The sequence below is a fragment of the Delphinus delphis genome, chromosome 9 (assembly GCF_949987515.2).
Source record: "Delphinus delphis chromosome 9, mDelDel1.2, whole genome shotgun sequence".
NCBI lineage: Eukaryota > Metazoa > Chordata > Mammalia > Artiodactyla > Delphinidae > Delphinus > Delphinus delphis.
The window spans coordinates 17237057-17253004 of record NC_082691.1 but is presented as its reverse complement, the minus strand read 5'-3'; the positions used below and the strand labels follow the sequence as shown (position 1 = coordinate 17253004).

At 37.1% G+C, this 15948-nt stretch overlaps 1 protein-coding gene across 3 annotated transcripts in view; it reads left to right on the top strand.

Moving 5' to 3' along the window:
• Nucleotides 1–15948, top strand: part of DLD (dihydrolipoamide dehydrogenase) — a 51586-nt gene that overhangs the window by 16349 nt on the left and 19289 nt on the right. Inside the window, exons 9-14 of one of the 3 annotated variants that reach the window (XM_060020243.1) lie at nt 10990–11180; nt 11838–12008; nt 12327–12516; nt 12937–13074; nt 13974–14063; nt 14152–14264. In XM_060020243.1, the coding sequence (XP_059876226.1) occupies nt 10990–11180; nt 11838–12008; nt 12327–12516; nt 12937–13074; nt 13974–14063; nt 14152–14217 (846 nt within the window). In that variant the 3' untranslated portion in view covers nt 14218–14264. Of the gene's footprint in view, nt 1–10989; nt 11181–11837; nt 12009–12326; nt 12517–12936; nt 13075–13973; nt 14064–14151; nt 14910–15948 lie in introns of those variants that run through there. The other 2 variants (XM_060020242.1, XM_060020244.1) reach the window with 2 other exon arrangements.

The window sequence follows — 15948 nt, the reverse complement described above, 5'->3', positions numbered from 1 at the left end:
AGCTTTTATCTTGCTTTCTTGATGTTACTTGTTCACTTGTCTCTCTTTCATTAAATCATAAATTCCATGAGGGTAGAGATGCTGGCTGTTTCATTTACTGTGTGTCTTTAGGATCTAGCATAGTGGCTGATCTGTAATAAGTACTCATGTATTAGCTTTTATTATTGCTCTATAAACATGTGTTGATATAATAAAAACCTTTCAAATGTCACCTTAGAAGTTACGTTTTTAGTGGAGACTTCTGTTTAAGAAAGCTCAGGTCTTTCCTTCTTCGAGTCTTCAGTATAATGTGTCTGCATCTTTGCATCATCTACTAATAATAGTATATTGAATCTATTTGTTTATGTCTGTCTTTTTTATAGGACCATAAGCTCCTTAAAGGCAGAGATTGAGTTTTATTCATATTTAAATCTCCATTGCTTTTCTTTTTTTGTTGTTGTTTTTTGTTTTGTTTTGTTTTCTTGTCTGCACCACACCGCATGCAGGATCTTAGTTCCCCGACCAGGGATTGATCCCGTGCCCCCTAGAGTGGAAGCACGGAGTCTTAACCACTGGACCACCATGGAAGTCCCTGATACTACAGTCTTTAACCAGTTATAAACATAACTGAATACCTTGCTGATACGAAAATATGCTACATTAACCAGCCCAGAAAAACTTTTAGAAAATAAAGTGTGGGTTGTTTAAATGACCTGTTTGAAACACTTGTGGTAGTGTCTAATGATTGTCAAAGCAGCTGTTTAAAAATCTCTTCTAGTATTTAGCAGAGATTGACCTCTGCTCCACATTTCAGAGTCTATTCTTTTTTCTTTCATTTTTTAACTTTTTATTTTATATTAGAGTATAGTTGATTAACAATGTTGTGTTAGTTTCAGGTGTACAGCGTAGTGATTAAGTTATATGTATATATGTATTTATTCTTTTTCAAATTCTTCTCCATTTAGGTTGTTATTATATTGATATATATTGATCAGAGTTCCCTGTGCTATACAGTAGGTCCTTATTGGTTATCCATTTTAAATATACTAGTATGTACATATCAATCCCAAAGTTCCTAACTTCATTTGTATATTTCTTTTTTCGACCTCACCTATAAGCGATATCATATGATATTCGTCTTTCTCTGTCTGACTTCATTCAGTATGACAATCTCTAGGTCCATCCATGTTGCTGCAAATTGCATTATTTCATTCTTTTTATTGGCTGAGTAATAACACCTTTGTATATATGTACCACATGTTCTTTATCCATTCATCTGTCAGTGGACATTTAGGTTGCTTCCATGTCTTGGCTATTGTAAACAGTGCTGCAGTGAACATTGGGGTGCATGTATTCTTTTGGACCATGTTTTTCTCTGGATATATGCCCAGGAATGGGATTGCAGGATCATATGGTAGCTTTATTTTCAGTTTTTTAAGGAACCTCCATACTGTTCTCCACAGTGGCTATACCAATTTACGTTCCCACCAACAGTGTAGGAGGGGTCCCTTCTCTACACGCCCTCTCCAGCATTTATTGTTTGTGGATTTTTTGATGATAGTCATTTTGACTGGTTTAAGGTGATATCTCATTGTAGTTTTTTTTTTAAGACTTTTTTTTTTTTTGATTTGGACCATTTAAAAATCTTTATTGAATTTGTTACAGTATTGCTTCTGTTTTATGTTTTGGTTTTTTTGGCTGCGAGGAGTGTGGGATCTTAGCTCCCCCACCAGGGATTGAACCTGTACCTCCTGCATTGGACTGCCAGGGAAGTCCCCTCATTGTAGTTTTGATTTGCATTTCTCTCATAATTAGCGATGTTGAGCATCTTTTCATGTGCCTCTTGGCCTTCTGTATATCTTCTTTGGAGAAATGTCTGTTTAGGTCTTCTGTCCATTTTTTGATTGGGTTGTTTGTTTTTATGATATTACGCCCTATGAGCTGTTTGTAAAGTTTGGAGACTAACCTCTTGTCGGTTGCATCATTTGTAAATATTTTCTCCCATTCTGTGGGTTGCCTTTTCATTTTGTTTGTGGTTTCCTTTGCTGTGCAAAAGCTTTTGAGTTTAATTAGGTCCCATTTGTTTTTGTTTTTATTTCAATTAGTCTGGGAGATGGATTGAGAAAGATAATGACTGTGATTTATGTCAGGGAGTGTTCTGCCTATGTTTTCCTCTAAAAGTTTTATGGTGTTCAGTCTTATATTTAGGTCTTTAATCCATTTTGAGTTTATTTTCGTGTATGGTGTTAGAGTATTTTAATTTCATTTTCTTTTACATGTAGTTGTCCAGTTTTCCCAGCACCATTTATTGAAGAGACTGTCTTTCCTCCATCATATAGTCTTGCCTCCTTTATTGTAGATTAATTGACCATAGGTGCATGGATTTATTTCTGGGCTTTCTATCCTGTTCCATTAATCTGTATGTCTGTTTTTGTGCCAGTACCATACTGTTTTGATAACTATAGCTTTGTAGTATAGTCTGAAGTCAGGGAGCCTGATTCCTCCAGCTCCATTTTTCTTTCTCAAGATTGCTTTGGCTATTTGGGGTCTTTTGTTTCTCCATACAAACTTTAAAATTTTTTGTTCTAGTTCTGTGAACAGTGCCGTTGGTACTTTGTTAGGGATTGCATTGAATCTGTAGATTGCCTTTGGTAGGATAGTCATTTTGACAATATTGATTCTATCCAAGAACATGGTATATCTCTCCATCTGTTGTGTTGTCTTCGATTTCTTTCATCAGTGTAGTATAGTTTTCAGAGTACAGGTGTTTTATCTCCTTAGGTAGGTTTATTCCTAGGTATTTTATTCTTTTTGCTGTGATGGTAAATGGGATTGTTTCTTTAATTTCTCTCTCTGATCTTTTGTTGTTAGTGTATAGAAATGCAACAGATTTCTGTGTATTAATTTTGTAACCTGCAACTTTACCGAATTCATGATTATGGGCTCTAGTAGTTTTCTGGTACAGTCTTCAGCATTTTCTATGTATAGTATCATGTCATCTGCAGACAGTGACAGTTTAACTTCTTCTTTTCCAGTTTGGATTCCTTTTATTTCTTTTTTTTTTTTTTTGATTGCTGTAGCTAAGACTTCCAAAACTATGTTGAATAAAAGTGGTGAGAGTGGACATCCTTGTTTTGTTGAGTATGATGTTAGCTGTACGTTTGTCATATATAGCCTTTATTATGTTGAGGTATGTTCCCTCTATGCCCACTCTCTGTAGAGTTTTTATCATAAATGGGTGTTGAATTTTGTCAAAAGCTTTTTCTCCATCTATTGAGATGATCACATGGTTTTTATTTCTCAGTTTGTTGATGTGGTGTATCACACTGATTGATTTGTGGATACTGAAAAATCCTTGCATCCCTGGGATAAATCCCCCTTGATTGTGGTGTATGATCCTTTTAATGTATCATTGGATTCAGATTTGCTAGTATTTTGTTGAGGATTTTTGCATCTATGTTCATCAGTGATATTGGCCTGTTATTTTCTTTTTTTGTGGTATCTTTGTCTGGTTTTGGTATAAGGGTCATCACCCTCATAGAATGAGTTTCAGAGTTTTCCTTCCTCTGCAGTTTTTTGGAACAGTTTCAGAAGTGTAGGTGTCACCTCTTCTCTAAATGTTTGATAGAATTTGTCTGTGAAGCCATCTGGTCCTGGATGTTTGTTTTTGGGTAGTTTTTAAGTCACAGTTTCAATTTCGGTGCTTGTGATTGGTCTGTTCATATTTTCTATTTCTTCCTGGTTCAGTCTTGGGAGATTGTACCTTTTGAAGAATTTGTCCATTTCTTCCACGTTGTCCATTTTACTGGCATATAGTTGCTTGTAGTAGTGTCTTATGATCCTTTGTATTTCTGTGGTATCAGTTGTAACTTCTCCAGTTTCATTTCAAATTTTATTGATTTGAGTCCTCTCCCTTTTTTTTCTTGACAAGTCTGGCTAAAGGTTTTCAAAGAACCTTTTCAAAGAACCAGCTTTTAGTTTCATTGATCTTTGCTGTTGTCTCTATTTCATTCATTTCTGCTCTGATCTTTATTTCTTTCCTTCTACTAACTTTAGCTTTTGTTTGTTCTTTCTCTAGTTGCTTTAGGTGTAAAGTTAGGTTGTTTGGGATTTTTCTTACTTCCTGAGGTAAGATTGTATTGCTGTAAACTTCTGTCTTAGAACTGCTTTTGCTGCATCCCATAGGTTTTGGATTGTTGTGCTTTTGTTTTCATTTGTCTCTAGGTTTTGTTGTTATTTTGTTTTGTTTTGTTTTTGCCAAGCCGGGCGGCATGTGAGATCCTAGTTTCCTGACCAGGGATCCATCCATTGGTTGTTCAGTAGCATATTGTTTACCCTCCATGTGTTTGTGTTTTTTAGCTTTTTTCTTGTAGTTGATTTCTAATCTCATAGTGATGTGGTTGGAAAAGATGCTTGGTATGATTTCAGTTTTCTTAAATTTACCGAGGCTCATTTTGTGACCCAGCACATGGTCAGTTCTGGAGAATATTCCACGTGCCCTTGAGAAGAATGTGTATTCTGCTGCTTTTGCTTTTTTTTTTTTTTAATAAATTTATTTATTTTTGGCCGTGTTAGATCTTCGTTGCTGCACATGGGCTTTCTCTAGTTGTGGCGAGTGGGGGCTACTCTTTGTTGCGGTGCACAGGCTTCTCATTGAGGTGGCTTCTCTTTATTGCGGAGCACGGGCTCTAGGCGCGCGGGCTTTGTAGTTGTGGCTCGCGGGCTTAGTTGCTCCGCGGCATGTGGGATCTTCCCGGACCAGGGCTTAAACCCATGTTCCCTGCATTGGCAGCTGATTCTCAACCACTGCACCACCAGGGAAGTCCCCTATTCTGCTGCTTTTGGATGGAATGCTCTCTAATTATCAATTAAGTCCATCCGGTCTAATGTGTCATTTAAGGCCTGTGTTTCTTTGCTGATTTTCTGTCTGGATGATCTGTCCATTATGAAAATGGGGTGTTAAAAGTCCTCCACTATTATTGTGTTAGTGTCGATTTCTCCCTTTATGGCTGTTAGTATTTGCTTTATGTATTGAGGTGCACCTATGTTAGGTGCATATATATTTACAATTGTTATATCTTTTTCTTGGACTGATCCCTTGATCATTATGTAGTGTCCTTCTTTGTCTCTTAAAACAGTCTTTATTTTAAGGTCTATTTTGTCTGATACAAGTATTGCTACCCCAGCTTTCTTTTGATTTCCATTTGTGTGGAATACCTTTTTCCATCCCCTCACTTTCAGTCTGTATGTGTCCCTAGGTCTGAAGTGGGTCTCTTATAGACAGCATATACACAGGTCTTGTTTTTGTATCCATTCAGCAAGCCTGTGTCTTTTGGTTGGAGCATTTAATCCATTTACGTTTAAGGTAATTACCGGTATGTATGTTCCTATTGCCATTTTCTTAATTGTTTTGGCTTTGTTTTTCTAGGTGTTTTTTCTTCCCTTTCTCTTTTGTTTTCTTCTCTTGTGGTTTGATGACCATCTTTAGTGTTGTGTTTGGGTTGCTTTTTCTCTTTTGTGTTTGTATGTATTGTAGGTTTTGGGTTTGCTCTGCCCATAAGATTTTGATATAGCTGTCTATATATGTATAAGGTTGTTTTAAGTTACTGGTCTCTTTCTTGCCTAGAGAAGTTCCTTTAGGATTTTTTGGTAAGCTGGTCTGGTTTTGCTGAGTTCTAGCTTTTGTTTGTCTGTAAAGCTTTTGATTTCTCCATCAAATCTGAATGAGAGCCTTGCTGGGTAGAGTATTCTTGGTTGTAGGTTCTTCCTTATCATCACTTTAAATATATCGTGTGACTTTATTCTGGCCTGCAGAGTTTCTGCTGAGAAATCAGCTGATAACCTTATGGGAGTTCCCTTGTATTTGTCATTTTTCCCTTGTTGCTTTTAATATTTTTTCTTTGTGTTTAATTTTTGTCAGTTTGATTACTGTGTGTCTTGGCGTGTTCCTCCTTCAGTTTATTCTGCCTGGGACTCCCTGCGCTTCCTGGACTTGGGTGACTGTTTCCTTTCCCATGTTAGGGAAGTTTTCAGCTATTATCTCTTCAAATATTTTCTCAGGTCCTTTCTGTCTCTCTTCTCCTTTTGGGACCCCTATAATGCGAATGTTGGTGCGTTTAATGATGTCCCAGAGGTCTCTTAGACTGTTTTCATTTCTTTTCATTCTTTTTTATTTATTCTGTTCACACTGTGATTTCCACCATTCTGTCTTCCAGGTCAGTTATCCGTTCTTCTGCCTCACTTATTCTGCTTTTGATTCCTTTTAGTGTATTTTTCATTTCAGTTATTGTTCATCTGTTTGTTCTTTAGTTTTCTAGGTCTTTGTTAAACATTTCTTGCATCTTCTTGATCCTTGCCTCCATTCTTTTTCTGAGATCTTAGATCGTCTTCACTATCATTATTCTGAATTATTTTTCTGGTAGGTTGGCTATCTCCACTTCTCTTCGTTGTTCTTCTGGGATTTCATCTTTTTCCTTCATCTGGGACAAATTCCTCTGCCATCTCCTTTTGACTGACTGTCTGTGATTGCAGTTTCCATTCCGTAGGGTACAGTATTGTGGTTCTTGTTTCTGTTGGCTGCCCTCTGGTGGATGAGGCTGTCTAAGAGGCTGGCAGGCTTCCTGATGGGTGGGGATCTGTTCCCGTCCTGTTGGTTATTTGGCCTGAGGTGACCCAGCACTGAAGCCTACAGGATGTTTGGTGGGGCTGATGGCTGCCTCCGGGAGGGCTCGTGCTGATGGGTACTCCCCAGAACTGTTGCTGCCAGTGTCCTTGTCCCTGCAGTGAGCCACAGCCACCCCCTGCCTCTGCAGGTGACCCTCCAATACTAGCAGGAAGGTCTGGCCCAGTCTCTTATGGAGTCACTGCTTTTTTCCCCTTGGTGCTGGTGTGCATGAGATTTTGTGTGTGCCCTCCAGGAGTGGAGTTTCTCTTTTCCCCAGTTCTGTGGAAGTCCTGTGATCAAACCCCACTGGCCCTCAAAGCCAGATTCTCAGGGGACGACTCCTCCCGCTCCCGGACTCCCAGGCTGGGAAGCCTGTCATGGGGCTCAGAACTTTCGCTCCTGTGGGAGAACTTCTGTGGTATGATTGTTTTCCAGTTGTGGGTCACCCACCAGTGGGTATGGGATTTGATTTTATCTCGATTGTGCCCCTCCTACTGTCTTGTGGCTTCTTCGTCTTTTGATGTAGGGTATCCTTTTTGGTAGGTTCCAGCATTTTTTAGTTGATGGTCATTCAGCAATTAGTTGTGATTTTGGTGTTTCCATAAGAAGGGGGTGATCTCACGTCCTTCTACTCCACCATCTTGAGCTAATCTCCAGAATCTATTCTTCTTTAGAATCTATTCTTTTCCACCTTTGGCTGTACTCTTATGCTAATTAAGTTCCCAGAGTTTACGGATGGACTGTCTCTGTTATCCAAACTCTGTGATCTAATTTGTTTGATTAGGGAGTTAATTCATCCAAAATCATTTGTTGTTGTCTTGGGCTTCACTTCTCGCTTAATGATATTTCTTCAGTTCACTCCACTTTGAAAATTGTTCTCACAGATGGATAAGAAAAGCAAGAAAAAAGGAATAATAATAGATTTACTTTCTTTTGTTAAACAGTATAATAATATCCCAAGCAGTAATTCTATTTCCTCCATCTCTGCACTTTTGCTTTAGGTTTTTTACAAGCCTTGGGTCATTCCAGATATCTTGCCACAATGTTTTAGGTGTCTGTTACCATACTGAATTAGTTTTTACGTGTCATTTTGAAAATTTAGGCTTATCAGAGAATTTACTGTGTAGTCATACATATCTCTTTACTTCCTCATAAAGTTAGTCATATGACTTCTATTTTTTATTTATACTTCTTGTTCCTTCTTCCATTACAGTTTAATGTAGTTCTTTCAAGAACATAGGTTTTGGAATCAGATATAAATTTGAATTTTAGCTTTGCCTCTTCCTTCTTAAATTTATAACCCTCTCTGAACTAGTTGATTCATCATAAAAAGGAGGAAAAGAATAATTGCCTTATAAGATTTTGTTGGGATTTTATAAAGTTAATACTTTTAAGAAACTTAACATAGTGCCTGGCATTTAACAAGCTGTAAATAAATTGTAGCTCTTATTGGAGTTTTCCTGTCTCTAAGGATTTTGAAATCAGCTTTCCTAAAGAGTAGGGCACTTGGCTATGGTCATTGTTCCTTACTTTGAATTATAGACTTCGAGATGCTGCTTCTCATCGTTACTACTCTTACTATTTCGATTTAGGTTCAGAAGAGTGATTCCTTTCTTTTAAACATCTTTATTGAGATAAAATTCACATATATAGTTCACCCATTTAAAGTGTACAATTCAGTGATTTTTAGTATATGCACAGAGTTATGCATCTGTCATCAGTATCTAATTCCAGAACATTTTCATCACCCCAGAAAGAAACCCCGTGACTATTAGTAGTCATTCTATATTCCTCCCTTCTTCCAGCCCTTGGAAATCTAATCTACTTCCTGTGTCTATGGATTTGCCTATCCTGAACATTACATATAAATGGAATTCATGCAATATGTGGCATTTTGTGTCTGGCTTCTTTCACTTAGCATAATGTTCTCAATGTTCAGGTATACTTCATTTCTCCTTATGGCCAAATAATATTCCATTCTATGGATATAGCATATTTTTCAAATTAATTGATCAGTTGATGAACAAGTGGGTTGTTTCTACTTTGGGGCTAGTATGAATAATGCTGCTGTGAACATTTGTGTAGAAGTTTTTGTGTAGACATCTGTTTTCATTTATTTTGAGTATATACTTAGGAGTAATTCTGTTTTTAACCTTTCAAGGAACTGTACAGCAATTGGGAGATTGGGATTGACATATATACACTAATATGTATAAGGTAGATAACTAATAAGAAACTACTGTATAAAATAAATAATTAAATTAAATTTTTTTAAAAAAAGGAGTTGGGAGGCTAGAAGGAGGAGCTCTCTCGCCCTACTACTAGTAGTCAGTTGCAGATCTAACAGGAGGAGACATACCTTGCATCTCCAACAGGAAGAAGGTTACTACTGTACTACCGCAGCAGAAGGAAGGAAGATTCTCCTTGCAATAACCTTGCCCATGGGAGACTGTCATTACTCAGCCAATAAAAAACCCCTACAACTTCCAATTTGCAGGACTCCAGTGGACTTTTTATTTGTAACAGCCTTCCCAACTCCACCTTCTCCTCTATAAGAGAAACATTCATCTTCTTTGTTCTCTGGACTTGCCTGTGGTTCACCATGGATTGTATGCCCCAAATTGCAATTCTTTGATATTCCCGAATAAACCAGTTTTACTGGTTTTTTTAAAAAAAGGAACTGTACAGCAAAGTGAATCAGCTATATATATACATATAGCCCCTCTTTTTCAGATTTCCTTCCAGGTTCGTTTTTTTATTGAGTTTTGAGACTTCTTTATGTAATCTGGATTTAGATTCTTTATTTAAATCCTTTGTATGTTTTTTTTTTATTTTATTTTTGCCTGCGTTGGGTCTTTGCTGCATGCAAGCTTTCTCTAGTTGCAGTGAGCTAGGGCTGCTCTTCATTGTGGTGTGTGGGCTTTTCATTGCTGTGGCTTCTCTTGTTGCAGAGCATGGGCTCTAGGCGTGTGGGCTTCAGTAGCTGTGGCACACGGGCTCAGTAGCTGTGGCTCGCGGGCTCTAGAGCGCAGGCTCAGCAGTTGTGGTGCACGGGCTTAGTTGCTCTGCCACATGTGGGATCTTCGTGGACCAGGGCTTGAACCTGTGTCCCCTGCCTTGGCAGGTGGATTCTTAACCACTGTGCCACCAGGGAAGCCCCCAGTAGATGGTTTGCAAACATTTCTTCACAGCCTGTGGTTTCTCTTTTTGGGTTCATGATACTATCTTTTGAAGAGAAGTTTTTACTTTTGTTGAAGTCTAATTTATCTTTTTTCTTTTATGGATTGTGCGTTTGGTATTGTAGCTAAGAAATCTTTGCCTACTCAAGGTCACAAAGATTCTCTCCTATATTTCCTTCTAGAAGTTTTATAGCCTTGGGTTTTACATTTAGGTCCATGATTTTGAGTTACCTTTTCATGTATGCTTGTTATTGGATTTTTAGTGTCATTGTATTGCCTCTAGTTAACTCAGCTCTCACCCCAAAAATTCATGAAATTTTAAAAATTAATACATGAACTTAATTTAGTTGGTAAGGTAAACTCTTAAGGTGAATTTTAAATTATGAGATGAATTTAATACAGATTCTTGCAAAGGATATATTCATAGCTTTTATAGTTTATTTAATGCTGTAAAATTATCTTCATATTGCCAGTTTCATATATAAGTATTCACAAGTTATAACTGATAAAATGTTGTTAAAATATAAAGCCAGCATTTACTTTAAATTATAATTTGAATGAAAATATAAACATTTCTCTGTTGAGAAAATAGAATACGAAATCAGTTTAATATTTTGCAAGCATCAGTAATTAGCAATAAGAGGTTACTTCTTCCCTGTCAAGACCTTCCTTCCCACTGCTGTTCCTCTTTCTGGACCAGTTACCAGCGTATTTCATTCCTTCTCCAAGTCTTTGTGCAAATGGCACTCGCAATGAGGCCTTCCCCTGGCCACACTGTTTAAAATGACAGTCCCTCTCCTTTCAGTAGTCCTGGTTGTACTTCCTGCTTTATTTTTCTCATAGCTCTTTTACTGTCCTCTGCATGAATTTTACTTATTTGTCTCCCCTGTCGGAATTTAAGGTCCCTGAGGGCAGTGTTTTGTTCACTGACGTATGTCTATCACCTAAAATGGTGCCCTAGCATATAGTACGTGCTCAGTACATGTTGAGTTAGTGAATATTAAGTTATATATGTTTGTCACAGTGTTAATTTTAAACCTCAGAGTTTCTAATAGGAACATATTAACACAAGAAAATATCTTACAATAAACTGTTTAAGATCATTTTTTTAAACATTTGCTATAGAAGCCTTTATTTTTATGATTATTGTTTTTTTATTATGTGCAGGGCTCAGTTTGGCAAAGACTTGGTGCAGACGTGACAGCAGTTGAGTTTTTGGGTCATGTTGGTGGAATTGGAATTGATACGGAGATATCTAAAAACTTCCAGCGCATCCTTCAAAAACAAGGATTTAAATTTAAATTGAATACCAAAGTTACTGGTGCTACTAGGAAGCCAGATGGAAAAATTGATGTTTCGTAAGTATGCTACATTTGTTTTTGTTATGATACCCTTCTGTGCGTTTCTTTAAGAAAAACATTGTTTTTAGAATCAGATTCTTCTATAACTTAATACCATTTTACTGTGTAGTATAACTCAGTATTGCTTATCAAGTCAGTCCACTGAAATTCACGATTGCATTGATAGAAAAATGTAGCCAGTGTTCTCATTTGTAATGTACTTTTTCGTAGTATACATTCAGAAAACTTTAAACTCTCAACGTTCAGTAAAATTAATTCAGTATTTTTAGACAGATACATGGGGAAATCAGTAATATTACTGATTCAGTTGCTTACTGTGTGCTTGGCATTCTGTTTGTTTAACACTGAAATAACTTGCCTAAGGTCACATAGCTGGTGGGGGCAGAAGCAGTGCTTGAACTTGCATCTGTCGGACTCTAAGACTTAATGTTCTTAAACTGTGTTACACAGCCTGTTGTTGCGAGGTTCTGATGATCGACCTCTAGAGGATATGTACATTTTTCTTTGCCTGACCCTTATGTTTACTTATAATAAAATAAACTTACACTGTTAGAGGTGTCATTGATACTTGAAAATGTCTGGTCTTAAATTTCCAAGTCTATCAGCTATTCATGTAGATGCGTGTTTAACAGTTATACACTGTTCGTTATCTAGTATTGAAGCTGCTTCTGGTGGTAAAGCTGAAGTTATCACTTGTGATGTACTCCTGGTTTGCATTGGCCGACGACCCTTTACTAAGAATTTGGGACTAGAGGAGCTTGGAATTGAGCTGGATCCTAGAGGTAGAATTCCAGTAAATACCAGATTCCAAACTAAAATTCCAAAGTAAGTTGGATACTTACTGCATTTTCAATAATTTTAAGCAACCACTATTTTGAAAATATGCTTTTGTCATGCTTAAAAAGTACCTTGGCTTTGGGGAAGAACAGTAAACTTATAACATGTAAAAGCAAAAGTAATTAATTGAATTTTTTCACTACCCAGAGATTAGAACCTGAACTCACAGATATTTGAAGAGCTGTATTTGATTTATTTTCTTGGTGACTTTATAACTAGAAACGTGTATTTTTGTTACCCTGGTATAACTGTAGATGAGTGTCTGTGATTTCAGAAGTTGACTGTTTCTTTTGATCTCCGTGGCAGTATCTATGCAATCGGCGATGTGGTTGCTGGTCCAATGCTGGCTCACAAAGCAGAGGATGAAGGCATTATCTGTGTTGAAGGGATGGCTGGTGGCGCTGTGCACATTGACTACAATTGTGTACCATCGGTGATTTACACACACCCTGAAGTTGCTTGGGTTGGCAAATCAGAAGAGCAGTTGAAAGAAGAGGTAATTCAGAGTAGTTTTCCTCTAATGTGTGATTTGAGTTGACACCAGTGGTTGAGAATCCTTTCATTATTGCATTAATGCATTTTAATAACTATGTAGAACATTATAGGTAAGTTTGTATAATTTTTACTTTGTGAGTATCTTAAAGGAGATCATTTGGTTGCCTCTATTCAAAAACTACTAATTCCAGAGCTCTTATATTTGGCTTTGAAATATATCCAGGTGGGCTGACATTTGCATTTGCTTGTGTTTGTACCCAAACGGTATTTCAGTAACAAGCCTTTTGGTCTTTCCTTCTATATGCTTTGTGAAGAATTGCCTTCTTGGGATTTATTTTCTGAAGAAATGGTAGACGCTTTCACCAAATGGGAATGAATTTTTTGATACCTTATGTACGTTCTCATTTTCTGCTTCTCACAGGGTATTGAGTACAAAGTTGGGAAATTCCCATTTGCTGCTAACAGCAGAGCTAAGACAAACGCTGACACAGATGGCATGGTGAAGATACTTGGGCAGAAATCAACAGACAGAGTATTGGGAGCACATATTCTAGGACCAGTGAGTACTGTAAAACCAGAAATCCCACTAGCATTTCTAGAAAGCATTGTTATTTAGTAGATTAATTTAAGACCACCTGGTGTTTACATTCTGCGGTTATTATTTACTAGCCAAAGTTTGAATATGGCTTCTTCATGCATCGTTTCTAGCACTGACATTCTTGCCCATCATATCATCTGCATTCCATGCTGCAACTAAGTTTATCCCTTTAAAACATACACCAGGCCATTTGCCTGCTTAAAACTCTCTAGTGGTCCTTTCTGCTATAGACTTACATGAAAGGCCCCGCTGAATTTGGCCCTGGTTACTTTTCTGACCTCACCTCTTTCCACTCGTCCCCTTTGCTCATTAATTCCCTGTCTTATGGGCCTTCTCTCAATTTCTTCATAGGCTGAGCTTGTTCCCATTTTAAAGCCTTTGTTCTGGAATCCTCTGCCTTCATATCTTTGCATGACTGGCTTATTATTCAGGTCTTAGCTCAGATGTTACCTTCTAAGAGAAGCCTTTCCTGCCACTGCACATGAGGTATGCCCTCCCCTAGGTATCTGGTGCATCAGTAATGATACTAGAACATTTGAGTGCTTCCTCTGTAACAGTTTTTCCTAGATGCATGCATCAGCTTTAGTTTCCATGACCCTGTGAGGTAGGTGGTGGTGTTCCCATTTTTGAGGTGAATAAATGGGCCAAAGCACAGAGTCAGTGAGTGGTTAGGGCAGTAAGTGGTAGGAGTTGAATCCTGGCCATCTCGCTTCAGAGCCCAGGCTCTTAACTTCTGAACTGCTTTTTTTTCTGTTAAGGTTTTTCTGACTGGAGGCAATTAACTGTTCTAATCTCTCGTATTAGAAGGTAGTTGTTTTTGCCACAGAAACAAAATTACTTCTTGGTTTATTATTTTAAAGGGTGCTGGTGAAATGATAAATGAAGCTGCTCTTGCACTGGAATATGGAGCATCCTGTGAAGATATAGCTAGAGTCTGTCATGCACATCCGGTAACAGCATACGCAATTAATGGCTATCTCAAGTTTCTTCTGATTCACAAATACTTGGTTTTTAATTCTAAATTTCTTCCCTTTGCAGACCTTATCAGAAGCTTTTAGAGAAGCAAACCTGGCTGCATCATTTGGGAAATCGATCAACTTTTAAATTAGAAGATTATATTTTTCTGCAATTTCCTGGGAGCTTTTGTAGAGGTAACATTTCTGAACAGGAAATGCTCACAGCTCCAAGAATTTCTAGGACTGAATTATGAAACTTTTGGAAGGTATTTAATAGGTTTGGACAGAATGGAATAATCTCATATCTATATTTTGAATAAATTTAATATTTTATTTCACTGCGTTAATACTGCAGAAAAAAGCTACTTATAGTAGCATCCTGGAAAATTTTCTTCAACCCATATTTTCATGCTGTTTATGAAAGGCTCAACTTCACTGAATTTATGCTAAGTAGCTTTTATCTCGGATACAGGATTTACTTACATGGATGGAGCTGGAGTATGGTATGTGAACAGCTGTGTTTGAAACAAGGGGATCAAGTTATTTTAAACTTGGTTTTCACATTGGAAACAGTCATTAGAATAAGTTAAACATGTATAAACTGAACTGATGTAAATAAAAAATGATGGTCTATCAGGTATTTTAATCCCCAAAGTCTTGGCCGTTAGAGGTAGAATTTGTGTTTAGATTTTTAAGGTTCTAGTGAGGTCTGCAGTCTGAAGTATAGTTATATAGTTGACCAAAGTAAGGCAGTATATATACGAAATTCATATATTAAGTGGAGAAGCAATGTATTCCAGTGGGAAATTAAGATATGGAAATAAACATGTCTTAAATATTCATAGTGGTTATTCTGAGTGGATGTCAAGATGGTCCTAGATTTTTTATGACTACCTCTACCATACATTCTTGTTTATTACTCTTTATTACTGCTTTTATAGGCCTGGATAGATCTTTTTTTCCCACACTGTAGGACAGTATTAAGGTATTTAAAAGGTCATTATCCTTTTATCTGTTCTAGTGATACCTACTAAATGTTTAGCATTTATTTTTAGAGAAACAACATAAGGGAATCTTTAATCTCTTGTCTTTTCTGAAGTGGATTGCCAGTGTATCCTGGCTGGGTAAAATCGACTGTTTCTTTAAAGAGTGCTATAAAATTATATTTATTGATAAATATTTAAAATGGCTGTTTCTTAAAACACTTAAATAACAAAGTGTTGAATACTAAATAGACTTTATTATAACTAAATTTAAGAATCATTTCAGATTCATTCATTGTATTTGATATAGCATAAATTTCTAAAGAAAGTAAATGAAGGAACTGAAATATGCAAACCAGATATTCACTTGATTGCAATTTAAAGGTTATATATCGTCTTAAGGAAAGTTTGGAGAATGTAATTTATGAGCAGAAAGCTGTATGGAATAAGAAATCATCAGTTGATCCATAGATAAAAGGAAAATGTTTTGTAGCCTTCAGGTTTTTATTGATTTACATGTAGGTCACATTTTCCTTTTACTTCACACGTCCAGTGCTCTTGAATTGTATTATGGTCATTATAAATGGATACATTGTAAAGACTGGATTCTGTTACATACCTCTGAAAAATTCTGAATTTTTTAGTGGGCAGTTAATTTGGTTAAACTCCAAACTCTTGTCTTTGTGCGTGCGTGTGTGTGTAGGGGGAGGGCGGGTGGACAGCTGAAATCTCTACGCAGTTGTTTTAGCTTTACCTGGGCTATCTGAAGTTTGTGCCATGCACATAAACTTCACAGGTCAGCTAGAGATTGGACAAGGGATATGCAGAATTTATACCTCTTTTCTGGGGTTCCTCCCCTCATATTTCAGTTGCTCTTGGTTACCCCAAACTCTGTC